General features: G+C 41.2%; 1 protein-coding gene and 1 non-coding gene across 5 annotated transcripts; both read left to right on the forward strand.

The window, feature by feature from the left end:
* Positions 1-8,493: 8,493 nt before the first annotated feature.
* On the forward strand, positions 8,494-17,321 carry RBMX (RNA binding motif protein X-linked). 4 transcript variants are annotated; one of them, XM_027533149.1, is made up of 11 exons: positions 8,494-8,675; positions 9,975-10,103; positions 10,305-10,411; positions 10,855-11,026; positions 11,533-11,685; positions 11,965-12,079; positions 12,174-12,299; positions 12,400-12,482; positions 13,112-14,334; positions 15,220-15,311; positions 15,819-17,318. In XM_027533149.1, the coding sequence occupies exons 2-9, from the start codon at positions 9,995-9,997 to the stop codon at positions 13,420-13,422; spliced, it is 1,176 nt and encodes a 391-aa protein (XP_027388950.1). In that variant the 5' UTR covers positions 8,494-8,675; positions 9,975-9,994; the 3' UTR covers positions 13,423-14,334; positions 15,220-15,311; positions 15,819-17,318. The 4 variants fall into 4 exon arrangements, with proteins under 4 accessions (XP_027388950.1, XP_027388952.1, XP_027388949.1 ...); XM_027533151.1 differs by lacking the exon at positions 13,112-14,334 and having other exon boundaries at positions 15,819-17,321; XM_027533148.1 differs by having other exon boundaries at positions 13,112-15,311.
* On the forward strand, positions 10,152-10,223 carry LOC113888278. The gene has a single exon (XR_003509914.1). It is a non-coding gene; the product is annotated as a small nucleolar RNA SNORD61 (small nucleolar RNA).
* Positions 17,322-17,603: the final 282 nt, after the last annotated feature.

The following is a 17,603-nucleotide window of genomic DNA, read 5'->3' on the forward strand; positions in this document are numbered from 1 at the left end:
AGGAGAAGGGGGTGAGAGAAGATGGGATGGTTGGACGGCATCACCAACTCAATGGGCATGAGTTTGAGCAAGTTCCAGGAGATAGTGAAGGACAGGGAAGCCTGCTGTGCTGCAGTCCATGGGGTTGCAAAGTCGGAGGGACATGACTTAGGGACTGAACAACAACAAAAAATCTTGTGATGTTCCAACTACCTGGGTTTTTGTCGCAAAAACTACTATATATCCTGGCTCCTCCCTTGTCTCTTTGGAGCAGTCCCTCAGAGCGATCTGAGAGGCTCAAGTCCTCAAAAATTCCACCAAATAAAACAAAATTCTCAACTTTTAGGTTGTTCATTTTTCTCAGCTGACACTCCCTACACTGTCTGCTGCATACAGCAGCAATGTAATCCTGTTCTGGGGTAAGACAAATCTGTCCTTCCTCTGGTCAAAGCCCTCCAGTGGCTTTTGATTTTAATCCCTGGTGGCTCAGTTGTAAAACTTCCGCCTGCTAATGCAGGAGACACAGGAGACTTGGGTTCAATCCCTGGGTCAGGAAGATCCCTGGAGAAGAAAATGGCAACCCACTCCAGTATTCTTGCCTAGAGAATCCCATGGACAGAGGAGCTTGGCAGGCTACAGTCCATGGGGTCGCAAGAGTCAGGCATGACTGAGCGACTAAACAAAAAGGTGAAGGAGAGCAGAAATGGGCACATCCAAGTCAAAAATCCTCTTTGCCATGAGGATTATATTGAGATGACTACTAAGAAACAGCAGGGGGCTTCCCAAGTGGCTCAATGGTAATGAATCCGCCTGCCAATGCAGGAGACATGGGTTCAATCCCTAGGCTGGAAAGATCCTACTTGCCTGGGAGCAGCTGAGCTCCTGTGCCACCACTATTGAGACTGTGTTCGAGAGCCCAGGAGCTGCAACTACGGAGCCCATGTGGCGCAACTACTGAAGCCTGAGAGCCTTAAAGCCTGTGCTCCCCAACGAGGGAAGCAGTGAGAAGTCTGCACACTGCCCGCAACTAAAGACTAAGCCCAAGCAGCAAAGACCCAGCACAGCCAAAAATAAATAAATTTGAAGAAACAGCAGACACAGGAAAAGTTTTTAAAATCATGAAGAAGTTGCCCTTTGTAAGAGACATTTACATTTACAAGGAAAATCTCCATTTGTAAGTGTCTTTCTCCCTATGCAGAAGAAACAGAAGGATAATCTTATCTTTAGAAACTCTTATCAATAGAGAGTGGAATATTTGTGATTTGCATCACAATCATATTCTTGTTTACTGTGCTTGGCTTGATAGTCTTAGGTATCTGGTTCCTACAACATCTGTTTTAGCTGACGAGGTATTTAAAATGGTGGCTTGAGTGGAAGGGGGAGGGCCAAGATTGGGGTAGAGGATAAAAGGGACAAACCATTGGGTTAGCCAAAAAGTTACTTTAAAAACCCGAACAAACCCATTTTTCAGTTTAAAAACTCCAACGAACTTTTGGGCCAACCCAATATTGTGCACAAAATAAGCTACACACAACATTGTAAAGCAACTATACTCAAATAGAAACTTTTGAAAAAATATACTACTGTTGGGCCAGTGTGAGGAAAGCAGGAGAGACTCCATCTTGAAGCCTGTCATCAATCTTAAAGACAGGATGGAAACGGGGCCTGAACCCGCCCAAGAGTGAGGAAACTGTTGCTATTGAAAACCAGGTCTCCTGGAGACATCCCACCCTACAGATGGCAAACGAGACTGTAGTTGAGTCAGGCTGCCCCTGTTAGATTAACCATGGAGACATCCCTTCTTAATGTATAATCATTGTTGTCCATGATTGAGTTTTACAATAAAGAAGTTGCTAACATGTAACCAGTCACATAGAGGGGTGTGGGGGCGGGGGTTATAAAACTGGCCTCTCAGAAACATCAGGGTCCTTGTTGGGAACTGATTCCCCTTGGACCAGCTGGTGTAATAAACTGTACTCCACTGTCTTTAGTGTCCTCCGAGGTGTGTTTTGCCACTCCGGATTCCACAATACTACAAGGATATACTGTGCAACACAAAAACATAGCCAATATTTTACAATAACTATAAATGGAGTATAACCTTTAAAACTTGTGAATCACTATATTGTACATTTGTAACATATAATATTGTACATCAACTATACTTCAATTAAAAAATGAAATAAAATGATGGCTTGAGTCATTTCCTGAATTACTCAGTTTTCCTGGTTATCCTCCATGTATACGGGAGGTATGCATGTTATTAAACTTGTTTCTTTTTCTCCTATTAATGTCTTTTTATTACAGTGGGAGGCAGGGACATCTCAACCAAGAACCTTGAAGAGTAGAAGGAAAATGATTTTTCCTCCCCAACAAAGGCAAAGTCTCTACCAATGGCCTACAAAACCCTCCACGATCTGGCCTTAGCCTTGTGCTCTGCTATTTTTGTGTTCGTTCACTCAGTTTCATCCATACTGATCCCTTTGCTCTTTTTAGAAGGGGGCAGGTATGCTTCAGTCTTTCTGGCACACTCTTCCCCCAGATGGCTTATTCCCTCCTTTATCTTTACTTCAATGGCACATTCTTGGTTGAAGCCAACTCAGATCCACCCTTTTAATTTTGTATCCTTTCATTCCTGTACTCCTGACACCCTTCCCCTGCTTACTCTGTTCTATTTCTTTAGAAGAGGTGGCAAGAATACACAGAACTATACAAAAAAGATCTTAATGACCTGAATAACCACAATGAACTAGATCCCACATGCTCCAACTAAAGATTCTGTGTGCTGCAACTAAGACCCAGTGAAGCCAAATAAGCAAATAAAAACAAAGAAAAAAAGAATATATGGGTGTTCCCAGTACCATTTGTGAAAAGACTATCCTTTCCCTGTATAAATTGTCTTTGCACCTTTGTTGAAAATCAAATATATATATATATATATATGTTATATATATATGTTTTATATGTATGTTATATATATATGTTATATATATATTATATTTATTATATTTTTACAGTCTGTCTATTCAAGAACATTTCATGCAAAGATGGGCAAAATAAAGGACAGAAATGGTATGGACCTAACAGAAGCAGAAGACATTAAGAAGAGGTGGCAAGAATACACAGAAGAACTGTACAAAAAAGATCTTAATGACCCAGATAACCACGATGGTGTGATAACTCACCTAGAGCCAAACATCCTGGAGTGCTAAGTCAAGTGGGCCTTAGGAAGTATCACTACAAACAAAGCTAGTGGAGGTGATGGGATTCCAGCAGAGCTATTTCAAATCCTAAAAGATGATGCTGTGAAAGTGCTGCACTCAATATGCCAGCAAATTTGGAAAACTCAGCAGTGGCCACAGGACTGGAAAGGGTCAGTTTTCATTCCAATCCCAAAGAAAGGCAAGGCCAAAGAATTTCTTTCATAGCATCTTTCATTTTCAAACACACATTATTTATTTGATTTATTGTTTATTGTCTAGCCCTCCTCACTAAAATATTAGCTGCAGGTGGTCAGAGACTATTGTCTTCTTGCTCACTGATGAATTCTCAACAATCAAAACAGTGCTGAGGCACAATAAGCACTGAATAAATATTTGCTAAATGAATGAGCAGATGGATGTTCCTCATGACAAGATTATAAAAGTATCTACCCATTTTTCCTCTAGTACTTCAGTGGTTCTACATTTTACATTTAAACCTTGGAGCTGGAATTTATTTATTTATTTATTTGGAATTTATTTTGGAGTAAAAAATGTGGTCTTCCCTGGTGGCTCAGACGGCAAGGAATCCACCTGCAATGCAGTAGACTCAGGTTCTATGTCTGGGTTGGGAGGATCCCCTGGAGAAGGGAATGACAACCCACTCCAGTATTCTTGCTTGGAGAAATCCATGGACAGAGGAGCCTGGCAGGCTACAGTCCATGGGGTCACAAAAGAGTCAGACACGACTGAGTGACTAACACTTTCTTTCAAAAAGTGTGGTATGAATCTATTGCAGGAAGGGGGACCACTTCAAGGGCCCAAGTGGGGGCTCTTGCTTATCACTCAGGAATTGTCTGAGGAGACACAGATGCTGTTTTCTTGGGAAGGGGTGCCTGGAAGGAGAGCAGGAGGGTAAGGGAGCCCAGGAGAACTTCTCTGCCACATGGCTTGCAGTCTTGGGTTTTATGGTGATGGGATTAGTTTCTGGGTTGTCTCTGGCCAATCATTCTGACACAGGTCCTTCCTGGTGGTGAATGCATCCCTTAACCAAGATGAATTTGAGCAAGAAGGATCCTGGAAGGTTGGTAGCACTTATAGACTGGCGTCTCCTTTTGACCTTTCCTGAATTCTTGTGGTTGCTGGTGGCTTGTCAGTTCTATGTTCCCTGCCAGGACCTCCTGTAGTAAAACAACTCATACAAATGGTTATTGTGGTGTCTGGCCAGGGTAGGGGATTTAGGTCAGTGGTTCTCCTAACAAATCCAGATTTCTTTCTCCCTTCCAAAGGCTCTCTAATTGCCTTGACACAAGTTATTGAAAATGCAATCATCTTTCCAGCCCCCACCATTTTGAGATATTTCTTATGGTTTGCTTCAGTTCCTTTTTAAGGGGGTATGAAAGGTGAAAGCGTTAGTTGCTCAGTTGTGTCCAACTTTTGGCAGTAGCCCACCAGGCTCCTCTGACCATGGAGTTTTCTAGGCAAGAATACTGGAGTGGGTTGCCTTTTCTTTCTCCAGGGGATCTTCCTGACCCAGGGATCAAACCAGGGTCTCTTGTATTACAGGCAGATTCTTTACTGTTTGAGCCACCAGGGAAGCTCAAGTATGAAGCCTGGTTAAAAGTCATCATCTCCTCCACTGTAGAGAAAGATACAGTAGAATTGTATCTTCACTCAACCTTCCAGTTACTCTATATCAGAGCTGTACACTGGTTACAAAGTTTTTTTTCCTTGCTTGTTGTAGCAAAGTAGGCTATCTTCTGGAAAGTGTCTTGGAAAGCCTCCCAATTTTTAATCACATACAATTCTTCCCTCCCTTCCTCCTTGTTTCATGCCAGATAACAGACATTTTTAGAACAAGTGGCAAGATATCTTTCTGTAATTTGGAAAACAGGCATAACTGGCTGCAGAGTGACCTCACATTTGCCCTTTCTGTAAAAATGCAAGGCTAACTGGAGAGCTTTCCTTTAACTAACTCATCACAAAGTGACCCTTAGCTTGATGACTGAAGGTTATTTCTTAACCATTTAATGGTTTGAAGCTTTTAAAACTATGGAGTGTTTTTGTTTTATTGTTGTTTGTTCAGTGAAAAAAAAAGTGAGCCCTTTTCAGGTGAATTGGGATTTGAGACAAAGGCCATCAGTATTCATTAAATACTTACTATACACCCATCTCATACTAAGTACCACGGAGGATAAAAACAGCTTGTTGTTCATTCATGTGTGCGTGCTAAGTTGCTTCAGTACGACTTTTTGCGACCCTATGGACTGTAGCCTGCCAGGCTCCTCTGTCCATGGGATTCTCCAGGCAAGAATGCTGGAATGGGTTGCCATGCCCTCCTCCAGAGGATCTTCCCTACCCAGGGATCAAACCCATGTCTTTTACATCTTCTGCATTGGCAGGTGGATTCTTTACCACTAGTACCACCTGGGAAGCCCTGTAATTCATTCACTCAATATTTATTTAGCACTGATTATATTCCAGGGATACACAGGGGCACATTTAATATCACTTGACTCAGACCATCAATCATTGAGATGACATCTGGAGAGAAACAAATGGGGCAAAGGAAAAATCAGAGTTAAGAAAACTATAACCACATTTAATGATAATCCAAAGGAGTAAATAGGAAGAAAGAAGTAAAGAGAAAAATCTAGAAGATCCAGGAGAGGGAAGGATGGGCTTCAGAGATTCATTTGGGGCAGTGTGAGACTTGCTTACCGGACTGCCTGTGGACCAGAGTTGCTAACCCTCAGTCTGCCCACATCCCTTCTCTCTTGGAACTACATCAGCAACACCCTGCTTCCTGCCCCTCCCTTCCCCAGCACAGCCATGGTGATCTCTTAAGATGAAATCTGATTACCTCCACTTCTGATCAGATCAGTACACCCTCTGCCTCCCTCTCCAGTTACTTGCTTTGTCCTCTCTGTTTCACCTCTAGATTCTAAGCTACAGCCATAATGATCCTTTCTTACAGATTCTTTAACTAGACATGCCCCACCACATCTTCCTCTCTCTTGCGGTCCTTTGAAGTGCTGTCTACCCTAGTCTAGAGCACTCCACTCCCCACCCCCATCCCCATATTCCTGAGCACCAACCACAAAACCTGCGTGATCTGTTCCCTTCTTGAGACCCAAGGGGACAAAGCCATCTATGGTAGAGTCAGCCCTGTTTTGCCCTAGACTGGAAGAGACCCTGTCATCCTCTGTCTGGATCTGAGACAGATAGAGTGCCTGCTGGCCTCAGGGGGAGGGATTTCTGCCTGGAGGTGCAGTTCTGCCTGGAGGTGCAGACTCTGCTTCCTGAGCCATACATTTAAGTGTTTTATGCCAACCTGGCCAGTTCCCAACTATTGGCAGAGATAATAATATATATAACTTATTCTGAACACAAGTAGACGTGACTTTTGCTTTGCTTTTTCTTATTTGGCTGAGAAAAGAAAAAAAACAACAAATATTCTTATGCTACTGAGCACTATTCCCTCCGTTAATGTTAATAACTCAGAGCTGGTTCCAAAGTTCCTTGGGGGTTTTTACCTATGACCTGAGTTGAGCATCATTTACTACCACCTCCCTGGCATAAACCATAATTCACCATGGCAGACAGAGCAACTGTAACTGTGTAGAAGAAAAGTAACAACTGTTCACAAATTCTATCCTTCCGGTGAGATAAACTGGTAACATTTTAACCTATTTCCTTCCAGTGTCTTCCTCTCCACATGTATTTTTTGATACTTAGTACTGTGAGATTGGGGGACTTCTTTTCCCCACTATAGTCTCTTCTTGGTGGTATCATTCATTCTGATGAGTTTTATTACTATTTCTAAAGCAACAAATTTAGCCCTGATCTTTACTCTGCACATCAGATTTTTCCATCCCCGCCCACATCCCCAAACTTGCTCCTTTGCAGCTGTTTTAGCAAATGGCCACCCCTTACTAATACCAGATATTTACTCATCCATAATGACTTATCCTGTTTTTCAAATTATACCTCAATGCTTTTCCATCTGATTCATGAGCAAATCCTGTCCGCTGCTTGCCATATACACCTGCCACAACCCTAATTCAAGGCACTGTCTTCTGTTTCCTGGTCCATTTGCACAGCCCCATTGTTGTCCCTACTTCCACACCTACCCCCTGCAATCTTGTAGTGGGTTTGAATGTTCTGCCTGCCTTGGCTCCCTCATATAATGCCCCTTAAATTCTGGTCACCCTGGATCCCTTTTTGTCCCTTGAAACATGCAAGGTCTTTCACTCTACTTTGTGCTTCTTTTTCTGAAAAGCTTCTGATCCTCCCCTACCCTCCAGCTTACCCATGGAGGGTTTCTTTTCTTCCTTCAGATCTGACCTCCAAAGTCACTTCTTCAGGTAGACCTTCCCTGAGGGTTAGATCGAATTTGGTCTCTTAAATATTGTCCATCAAAACACCGAGTTTACTTCCTCCCTGGCACTAATCACAGAATGCAATTGTTTTATTTATTAATTGTATTTAAATTTCTTCTTCAGTTTTTAAAGAAATTAGCAAATCAAAAACGTTTATGATCCCCTCCGCGAGTAGGATTGACAGGTAAAAAGGAAATCTCCAGTTAAATTTGCATTTCAGATAAACGGCTAATAAGTACATCATATTGAGAGCTATTATACTGAAAAAAGTATTTGGTATCCGAAATTCAAACCTGAAGGGGTTTTCTGTATTTTCACCTGCTAAATCTGGCAGCATTACCCATGAAGCGCGTTGACCTCGTCTTGCTTATTCTGGGTTGTACCCTCACGGCCAAGCCCAGAGCCTGCCTGCAATTTAGTAGGTGCTCAGTAATTGTTCTATAAAACGGGTTATCTCCCCGCTGTTTAATACAGGTTTTTTCCCCCACCTGACATTTATCAGAATTTTCCCCATTCACCAAAAATTCTTGTTAAAGGTATTTTGGGGAAATATATTTTATTATCTAAACTTCTTTGTTTTTCCTTTCTGCAAAACTGGCATAGTTCTACCCTCGTCATGTTGTTTCGAGAATTAAATGAGTTAATGGGTGTAAAGTTTAGCACCTTGCCGGGACCACTAGAACACGCAAAAAATTTGAATTCTTTATTATATGCAGTCCGTGAACCATTTTAGAAGAAAGCAAAAACGCGGGTTTGTGGAGCACCGGTGGGGGCTGGGAAAACGGTTAGAAACTGGGGCCGGCTGACGAGACGAGGGCCCGGGAAAAAGGGAGGAGCGAAGAGTGATTAACAGCGGGGGCAGCCAGTGAGGATACTGGGAACCGCTCCCCCTCCCTGCACGTTTCAAATTCTAAGCCCCGCCTCCATCCGGGTCCTTGAGCCTCGTTCCCGGGCCGTATAAAGTTTGCTGTCTCCTTTGTTCGCCCTCGTTGCGCAGTAGTGCGAGCGCCTTACAGCTTCCGTTCTGAGGATCGGCTGCCCTCCCGCGTGCCGAGCTGCTAGGAAGCCGCTGTTGGCGAGCTCGCAGGAGCTTGAGACCGTCGTCACCTCTCCAGTACGTGAGTCCTTTTCGTTACTTTGTATCTTGCGTCCATTTTTGCCACGTTACAATTTGGGATTATCTCCCTGGAGATGAGGGTGGCGGGCGCCATTTTAAGAACCCGGAGGTGCCGACCTATTTAGGCAAAGCTGGGAGTGTCGACGGGAAACCGACGCGGGAGTGGGGGGCGCTTCGTAATGTGCCTCCCCGGAAAGTTTGGCTGTTTCTCCTGCAGGGGTGGGGGGTGGCGGAGGTTAGACCGGAGCGGGACGAGGAGGGACCGCGCTTCCTCCGCCGATATCTGCCTGGGGATGGCCCTGACCTCGGGCAGGCACGTGCACTTTTGCGCGGGGTCCTTGTTCATTGGCGGGCCTTGGAGAGGAAGCCCTTTGAATTTTCTGAAGCGCCGCTGGTGGCAAAAGTTACTCCTTGACCGGGGGAGGTTGTTCTGGGCTCAATCCAAGTGTCGCCATTTTGTATTTTCCACGCGGTTTTTAATGACGGGTTTTAATTGGGTTCCACTGCAGCCTTTGAGTACTGGGTTACAGGGCGCGCTTCCACATTCCGTTATTTCGTATGAGATAATACTGACGCTTTTTAAAAGTCGGTAATGTGAGCGGGGCAGGGGCTGTTGACGGAGAGTCATAACTTGGTTAAAACTTTAAATTGCTGCTTAGATTTATTAGGAAATCGTAATGAAAGGAGCCAGAGTTCTTGGATTGGTCAGAGGGACCTGCGTTTGGTCTGTGACCTTGACTGAGTAGGTTTTTAAAAATCACTAGGGTAATTGGGATGGGATAATTGAATTTTTTAAGGCTTCCCTGGTGGCTCAGCGGTGAAGAATCTGCCCGTAACACCCAGGGTTTGATCCCTGGGTGGGGAAGATCCCCTGGAGAAGGGAATGGCTACCCACTCCAGTATACTTGCCTGGAAAATCCCATGGACAGAGAAGCCGGGTGGGATACAGTCCATGGGGTCGTGAGAGAGTTGGACACGACTTAACAACTAAAGAACAACAATTGAATTTTTAAAATGCAATAAATATAGTGTTTAAAGTAAAATGCGCTTTTTGAAGTGTTGTAGTTACTTAAGACTGCCAAAGTGGATTAAAGATGCAGGAATTAGTTAAGTTGGCTTTATAAGCCAGTTTATTAAACTGTCACTAAACTAATTACACAGGTTTTCTGGTGAGGCTTAAGAATTGCTTTCCGTGTATTATGTTAATGATTTTAGTAAACAAAAAATAAGCATGATACATAACATTGGGTAAACTTGAACTTTTTTTAAGGGAGGGTAACTTTTTTTTCCCAACAGATTTTAACCAGGGGGGGAAAATGGTTGAGGCAGATCGCCCAGGAAAGCTCTTTATCGGTGGCCTCAATACAGAAACCAATGAGAAAGCCCTTGAAGCAGTATTTGGCAAATATGGACGAATAGTGGAAGGTGAGTTATCTGAAAATGTATGCAGGGTTATTATAATTAAAAAGGTGAGCTATGATGACTTTGATTGCATTGATCACATGAAATGATAATGTGCTTTGTCCTCTAAGAAGTTCTGAGCTTGCTTTCTTTTTTACAGATTAATTTTTGTTTTTCCTTTTCAACTAGAGTAACACTTTTTTCCCCCTGAAAACTACTTTTTAGTTCTCTTGATGAAAGATCGTGAAACCAACAAATCTAGAGGATTTGCTTTTGTCACCTTTGAAAGCCCAGCAGATGCTAAGGATGCAGCCAGAGACATGAATGGAAAGGTAAGAGTGTCTTTAGGATACAGTGTTTCCTAGTACTGTAAAATAGCACATTGTTACCCACGTCTGGTGTAGGGCTGCTCTTGAATTTGAGTATAAACCTTTCCATGACCCTGCTACAGCACCTTGTAATTTCAGAAGGACCTTTTGTACTCAGTGTATTCTTAACAAAAAAATCGTTCAGTTTTAAATGTTATGTATGATACTTTGTATTATACTTCGGCTTTGCTTTTTGGTTATTTGTCTTAATAAGTTGGTAATTGTTTCACCTTGTTAAATTTTAGCAACTTTACCGATTACTTAACGTTTTAGTTCAAATAATATCTTAAAACTTTGAATGCTAAACAGAAAGGTAAAAACATTTTGAAGGACCTACTAGTGTCAGTGCATAGTGGATCAGCAAGTTCTCTTTTAAATACTTTTAATTAACCATGGATATTATTTAGTCCTTAGATGGAAAAGCCATCAAGGTAGAACAAGCCACTAAACCGTCATTTGAAAGTGGTAGACGTGGACCACCTCCACCTCCAAGAAGCAGAGGCCCTCCCAGAGGCCTTCGGGGAGGAAGAGGAGGAAGTGGAGGAACCAGGGGACCTCCATCCCATGGAGGGCACATGGGTAATGACTTAAGTTTGATTTAGGCTTGGTATATAAATTAAGAACTGTAATACATCAGTGTGTACTTTGGTTAATCTTTATTTTAAAGGCCTTAGCTTTTGAAATTGAGAACATTTTATTCATCTACCAAAGTGATTTCCTTAAGGGAAATATAGAAGGCATACTCAGTTAAATTAACAATGCCTTGAAATAATTAACAGTAAGCTATTATTTATCCAGATGAACTCATTCTATAGGGAAAAACAGTTATAGAAAAATTTTGATAGGTATTAAATAACTTGGGGGTTTTTTTTGAAGTAATTTGAACCCTCAGTAGAACCCTTCAGTTCTACTTTTCTGATCTATACTAACTCGTGTGTCTATATAGACTAACACGTCTCACAGTCTCTATATAGACTTAACAACTAAAGATTCCCCCCCCCAAACAGAAATGGTCTTGTTCTTGATCAAGCAAAACTTTTGTAGCTTTTTCATGTATTAACATGATTTTTTTTGTTCTAATGTAGATGATGGTGGCTATTCCATGAATTTTAACATGAGTTCTTCCAGGGGACCACTTCCGGTAAAAAGAGGACCACCACCACGAAGTGGGGGTCCTCCTCCTAAAAGATCTGCCCCTTCAGGACCAGTTCGAAGCAGCAGTGGAATGGGAGGAAGAGGTAAATGTTCTGTATATGACAGTCTATTCTACCATCATAACACAAGGATTGAGGTGAATCCTAAAAATGATATTTAAACTGTATCTAGATCACTTGAAGTCATGAAGTTAAATGCAGAGCATTGAAAATAATTTTGGCATAATTAAGAAATTTTAGAGGATTTCCTCATATACATCCATATTGTCATATTTGGTTGAATCACTGCTTTTCATTGCTTCAATGCAAATTTGTATTTTTACTTTGCTCTGGCTGTATTTTTAAAATTGATTTCTCCTTAAGCTCCTGTATCACGTGGAAGAGATAGTTATGGAGGTCCACCTCGAAGGGAGCCCTTGCCCTCTCGTAGAGATGTTTATTTGTCCCCAAGAGATGATGGATATTCTACTAAAGACAGGTAACAGAAAAGTATAGTAGCTTTTGTCTCTTAATACTTAAGGTTGAAGGAGAGCTTATCAGAAGTATGAACCAAGTTACTTTTGTTTCTTTAGCTATTCAAGCAGAGATTACCCAAGTTCTCGTGATACAAGAGATTATGCACCACCACCAAGAGATTATACTTACCGTGATTATGGTCATTCCAGTTCACGTGATGACTATCCATCAAGAGGCTATAGGTATGTGACTTGCTCTTGCTGCCATGGCTTGATGTAAAAACATTTTTTTAGCTGTAAAAACTAATGTTCTGGGGCTTATACATATTTCTTGTTAATATAGTGATAGAGATGGCTATGGTCGTGATCGTGACTATTCAGATCATCCAAGTGGAGGTTCCTACAGAGATTCATATGAGAGTTATGGTAAGATTTTGGTTGAGGGTCTCTGACTATCACCAGCTTGAGTTTTTAGGTTCATGAGCCAGTTTATTAGGCTGTTGTGGTGCTTGCTTTTAAAGGGATGTTTGCTTGCTTTTAAGGGGGTAATTTATTCAGCTGGGCTTTTCCTAGTCTTGTGAGGGGCTTTTGTTTTTTCTAAGTTTTTTTTGAGGCTGTTGGCTTGCTTTGGAGGGGATTTTGCTTGCTTAAATTGGCAGCCTTATGTGTTTTCCCCCAACAGTGAAAATACAATTTAAAAACTTTATTAACAAGATCAAATGTTTACCATTGCAATATGAAGGAAAGTCTACAGTTCAAAATTGCAACTTATCACTGGAAAGTTGGCTGAGTGTCTACTATAAAATAACAAGCTGTCTGGAATATCCTCTTGAAATACACACCGTCTTCAGTCTTTTCAAACAAACATTAAAACCCACCCATTTCCGTGTCTCAGCAGATGAGCAAATCCCTGTTAATGGCCAGCAATGGCAGAGTTTAAAACCTCCCAGTTAAGACAGTAAACGTTTAATACAAGAATTCTGTAAATTCAGATTTAAATGTTGTATATATACAATTTATAGTGTTGCCATATTACCTGACCATTGACCCTGCAGGTAACTCACGTAGTGCTCCACCTACACGAGGGCCCCCGCCATCTTATGGTGGAAGCAGTCGCTATGATGATTACAGCAGCTCACGTGACGGATATGGTGGAAGTCGAGACAGTTACTCAAGCAGCCGAAGTGATCTCTACTCAAGTGGTCGTGATCGGGTTGGCAGACAAGAAAGAGGGCTTCCCCCTTCTATGGAAAGGGGGTACCCTCCTCCACGAGATTCCTACAGCAGTTCAAGCCGCGGAGCACCAAGAGGTGGTGGCCGTGGAGGAAGCCGATCTGATAGAGGGGGAGGCAGAAGCAGATATTAAAAACAAACAACTTGGACCAAAATCCCTGTTCAAAGAAACAAACAAAAGTGGAACCTGTTCTATCATAACTACCCAAGGACTACTAAAAGGAAAGATTGTGTTACTTTTTTTAAATTTCCTGTTAAGTTCCCTTTCCATAATTTTTATGTTCTTGTGAGGAAAGAAAGTAAAACATGTTTAATCTTTGATTTTATGACATTGCTTTCAACAAGCAAATGAAATGTTAAGTGTGTTAAGACTTGACATGTGTACTAGTGGTGTAATCTCCAAGTAAAAGTGTCCCTAAAGGCCACTTCCTATAGGATTTTCCCCAGTAAATGATGAGGCAAGCAGTTTATCTTACACAAAATATCTAGTCATCTAAAATGGAGAGATGAATCCTCCTGCCTATATAAACAAGCTAGCTATTAGAGGGTGGTCGGGGTATGCTACTCTTAGGATTTCAGAGTGTCTTCAAACTGAAATCTCAAATGTTCTCAGTATGAAAAACCTGAGATCAGATGCATATATGTAAGGAAAGTGCTATTCGCCCAGTAAACCCAGAAAAAAGCAAATGGATAATGCTGGCCATATTTTGCCTTTCTGACATTTCCTTGGGAATCTACAAGAACCTCCCCTTTCCCCCTCCCCAATAAGACCATTTAAGTGTGTGTTAAGCAACTACAGAATACTAAATAAAAAGTTTGGCCAAAACCAACCATGAAGCTGCAAACGATGCTTGCTCTTACTGTTTCAAATTTTTGCAACTCTGTAGTGTCTCACTTTTAAGGAACAGCTTGATTGCAAAGGAGAAAATAGATAAGCAATGAAGTTATCTCCAACTTCTCAAAGGCTTATGACTTCTAAAAAGTGAATCTATCAGCATTCCACATCAGATTTAAAGCATCAAATGCCTGTGAAACAGCAAAGATGGTAAGCAAAGCAAACTAGTTTTTCCGTCTAAGTCGAAATTGAACACTTACCTTCCTCATAGTACAGTGAAACATACTGTACCTCATGGCAATGGAAATGCTTTCTAGATTAAAAAAAAAAAAAACTTTTGGAAAACAAAGTGTTCGATAGCATATTAGAAGTCCTCCAAATTCAACACTTGGATTTCTTTTTTTAAAGCATGTGTGACACTTAAAGGCCCTAATACAGCTGTTTACCAGTAGCGATCTGGGGCTTGGGAGGGGGTATTTTTTAAATCTTATTTTTGATGAAGACCTTTAAACATGCTTCATGTTTTAACGTTTTTCAAATTAGTCTTTTAGTCAATATAGGAAATGGCTTAAGTTTGGGGTCCCCCTCTCTTTACCCCCTGTAAGCCATTGCAAACCTGACATTTAGTTGGATGCCTGACTTGTTTTTAGTTCTGTGAAACTACACTCTATGGAGAAAATCTATTGCAAGTGGTCTTTAAAAAGCAAAACCTGAGGCAGCATGACCCAGGTCCAGCCATGAAGTTGAAAAAGATGCTCTTGAATATAGTAAACTTGAAGACCTCCAACTAAAAATCCTTACACTGCACTTAATTCCTTCAAATAAGTTTTGTCCGTTCAACTTATGGATTTAACATGGCAGTGCACCATTGGAACAGAATGGGAATCCATAAGCCATGCAACTTAACCATTTAAGCCATTCCAGTCCATCCCAAGCCAGTGAAGCTTCCACCACTTAAGAGAAATAGTAGAACACGAAATACGTTAAGCTGCAAGTCTGAACTTGCCTTTTCTTTCTGGAAAAGAGGGCAGTTATAGGCAAGTTTTGAAGAATTTCCTTAAGAGAGATAACTAGTTACCTATTTAATTTTTACAGGTTGAGAATTTTGGTCATGGTCATGATGGTCATGGAGTGCTGATTTTTTTCACACTAGATAAAGCTGGCAACAAGAGAAATGCAATGCTAAGGTAAGTTTTGCACTGGCTTTTATAGGTATAAATACTATGGCATTGCCATGTTGCATGCCTTGATATTGGCAAGTTATCTGTAATGGGTTAATTTTAGGATTAGCAGGGTAAATCTGTAACACCTGGCACGTTAAGGGAGTAAGGTTTTCTCAAACATAGCTGTATTGAATGTATTTCATGTATACAGCTTGCTAGTCCTTTGTTACCAGGTGTTGGCTGGAGTGATACAGTGTAGCGTTTTGCTATGTGAACAACTTGTATGAGGTTCTAACTGTTTCCTGAGCCTTTTTAAAAAGGATACTTTATCTTTCCAGTTTGGCTAAAGGGTGAACTAACTGATAACAGATGCCACTAAGTCTTTAGCTTCAGTAGCAGTTTTACTGGTAGAATGATAACAGGAATTCCGATGGGGTGTTTTTTTTTTTTTTTTTTTTTGAGCTTCCTAGGTTATTTCCTGAATGAAACAGTAAATATCTTGTGACCTGATAGCACCTTTTCATTTTACAGAGCTGTTGAAGCAGAAGAATTGCTGATTGTCCTTAAGGCACAACAGTTGCATAAGCAGTACTCATCAGAATTGGTTTGGTGCAGACAAGATTTTTGCCTTCCAGGTTTCCCGTGGCTCTAAGGAAGGCATCAACCCCAGTTGGTTAGCACTCTTAACTAGGGAGTGGCAGTTTCTTAAAATAAGTAATTGACAAGATGGAGAAAGGGGAGTAATTAAGGAAATGGGTAAGTGGAGGTAGTCAGGAAGTTCTTGTGGTTTCTTTTTTCAGCTTTGACTTTACTTTAGCTAAAGTCATAGAAGTGACGTGAAAGTTGCTCAGTCCTATCCAACTCTTTGTGACCCCATGGACTATACAGTCCGTGGAATTCTCCAGGCCAGAATACTGGAGTGGGTAGCCTTTGCCATCTCCAGGGGATCTTCCCAACCCAGGGATCGAACCCAGGTCTCCCGCATTGCAGGCAGATTTTTGACCAGCTGAGCCACCAGGGAAGCCCAAAGTCATAGGGACAACTGCAACTTAGAACTTCCTAATTACCACTGGTTGTCAGAAAGTTGGATTAGAAAACTGAAAGGCATAAGAGGTAACTTTATCCAGTAAAGTGATTTTTCAGCAAGTAAAATATTTCCTTGTGTTTATCCAAAAGTGAGATTTAGTCTTAAAACTAAATGGAAGACTAATATCTGGAAACTAAAGTAACTGGAAACAGCTGAAATGCTCGAAAGCACACGTTGAAAACTGGAGACAAAATTGGGCCGGTTGGCTTTTGCTGTTTTTTGTTTTTTTGTTTTTTTTTTTTTTTTTAAAGAATAGTTGTTTTGTAAGCTTCCTTTACCCCCTACCCCAGTTCATGTCTTGCAAACAAATCGTTACAGCTTTATCATTTATTGCATTGAAGATTAGAGCCAATGGTGTAAAAGCTAATGTTCTCAAAGGAAACAGATTTGAGTTGTTGGGTTAGAAGGAACCAACTCACCTTCTGAATGTTTACCTAGTAAATATCAGTACTGTCATGTTTACCGTTTGCAGTTGTGGAAAATATGCAGAAATGTAACCCTCATTTTGACAGGCTCTTCCAATCACAGATCATGAGGGTATTGACCAAATTTAAAAAGCCATTGCACTTACATAGCTGTCTTCCTCAATCATTCTGTAATCGAAATTACTTGGGTCTGTGCTCCCAAGGACCTTTTGGCTCTTGAGATTTTATTTAGGTATCTTGAAGATAGTGTAGAACATAGAGACTAACCATAGTAAAACCAATACTAAATTGAATGTTTAATGACCAGACAGCTATTTGGCAAATAGTTTACTGACCCAGCAGACTTATTTCTGCTCCTGTTGGGAAAAGAATTGGTCTTGATTTATACTGGTTGTAAAAGAAACAGAATAACGTGTTTTCTTCGTTTAACTGGTAGTTGAATATAGTACTTAGATACAATAGATGGCTTTTCTCTTTTTGGAATGTTTTGTATTTGAACCTAATAAAACTTGACGTGCATTTTTTGTGGCTCTGGGGTCTTTATTATAAAAAAGGGTTTTATTTTGGCTTTTAATTAAGGATCTGCAAACGTCCTCCACCCCCAAACCCTAGTTCTTAGGCGCTGTTCGCCCTTGCAGCCAGTTGCCAGGGAACATAGTCATTGAAGTAGCCTATGGCTAGGCTTCCTAGGGGAGGGAGCTTCGGGTAGGCACTGAGGTAATTCAGGTGATCCTTGCCCTGAAATTGGAGCAATAACACCAAAAAACTGGAAGCTAAAGTACCAAAGATTGTAATGTTTCTAGT

Source organism: Bos indicus x Bos taurus, chromosome X, assembly GCF_003369695.1.
Source record: "Bos indicus x Bos taurus breed Angus x Brahman F1 hybrid chromosome X, Bos_hybrid_MaternalHap_v2.0, whole genome shotgun sequence".
Classification (NCBI taxonomy): Eukaryota; Metazoa; Chordata; class Mammalia; order Artiodactyla; family Bovidae; genus Bos; species Bos indicus x Bos taurus.

What these genes read in the sequence shown, in the direction of transcription:
- RBMX (XM_027533148.1), top strand. Translation starts at nt 9,995, where the DNA reads ATGGTTGAGGCAGATCGCCCAGGAAAGCTCTTTATCGGTGGCCTCAAT. An exon ending in CAGTGGAATGGGAGGAAGAG is followed by an intron (nt 11,686 to 11,964) that starts GTAAATGTTCTG and finishes TTTCTCCTTAAG; the next exon opens with CTCCTGTATCACGTGGAAGA. An exon ending in TATCCATCAAGAGGCTATAG is followed by an intron (nt 12,300 to 12,399) that starts GTATGTGACTTG and finishes TTGTTAATATAG; the next exon opens with TGATAGAGATGGCTATGGTC.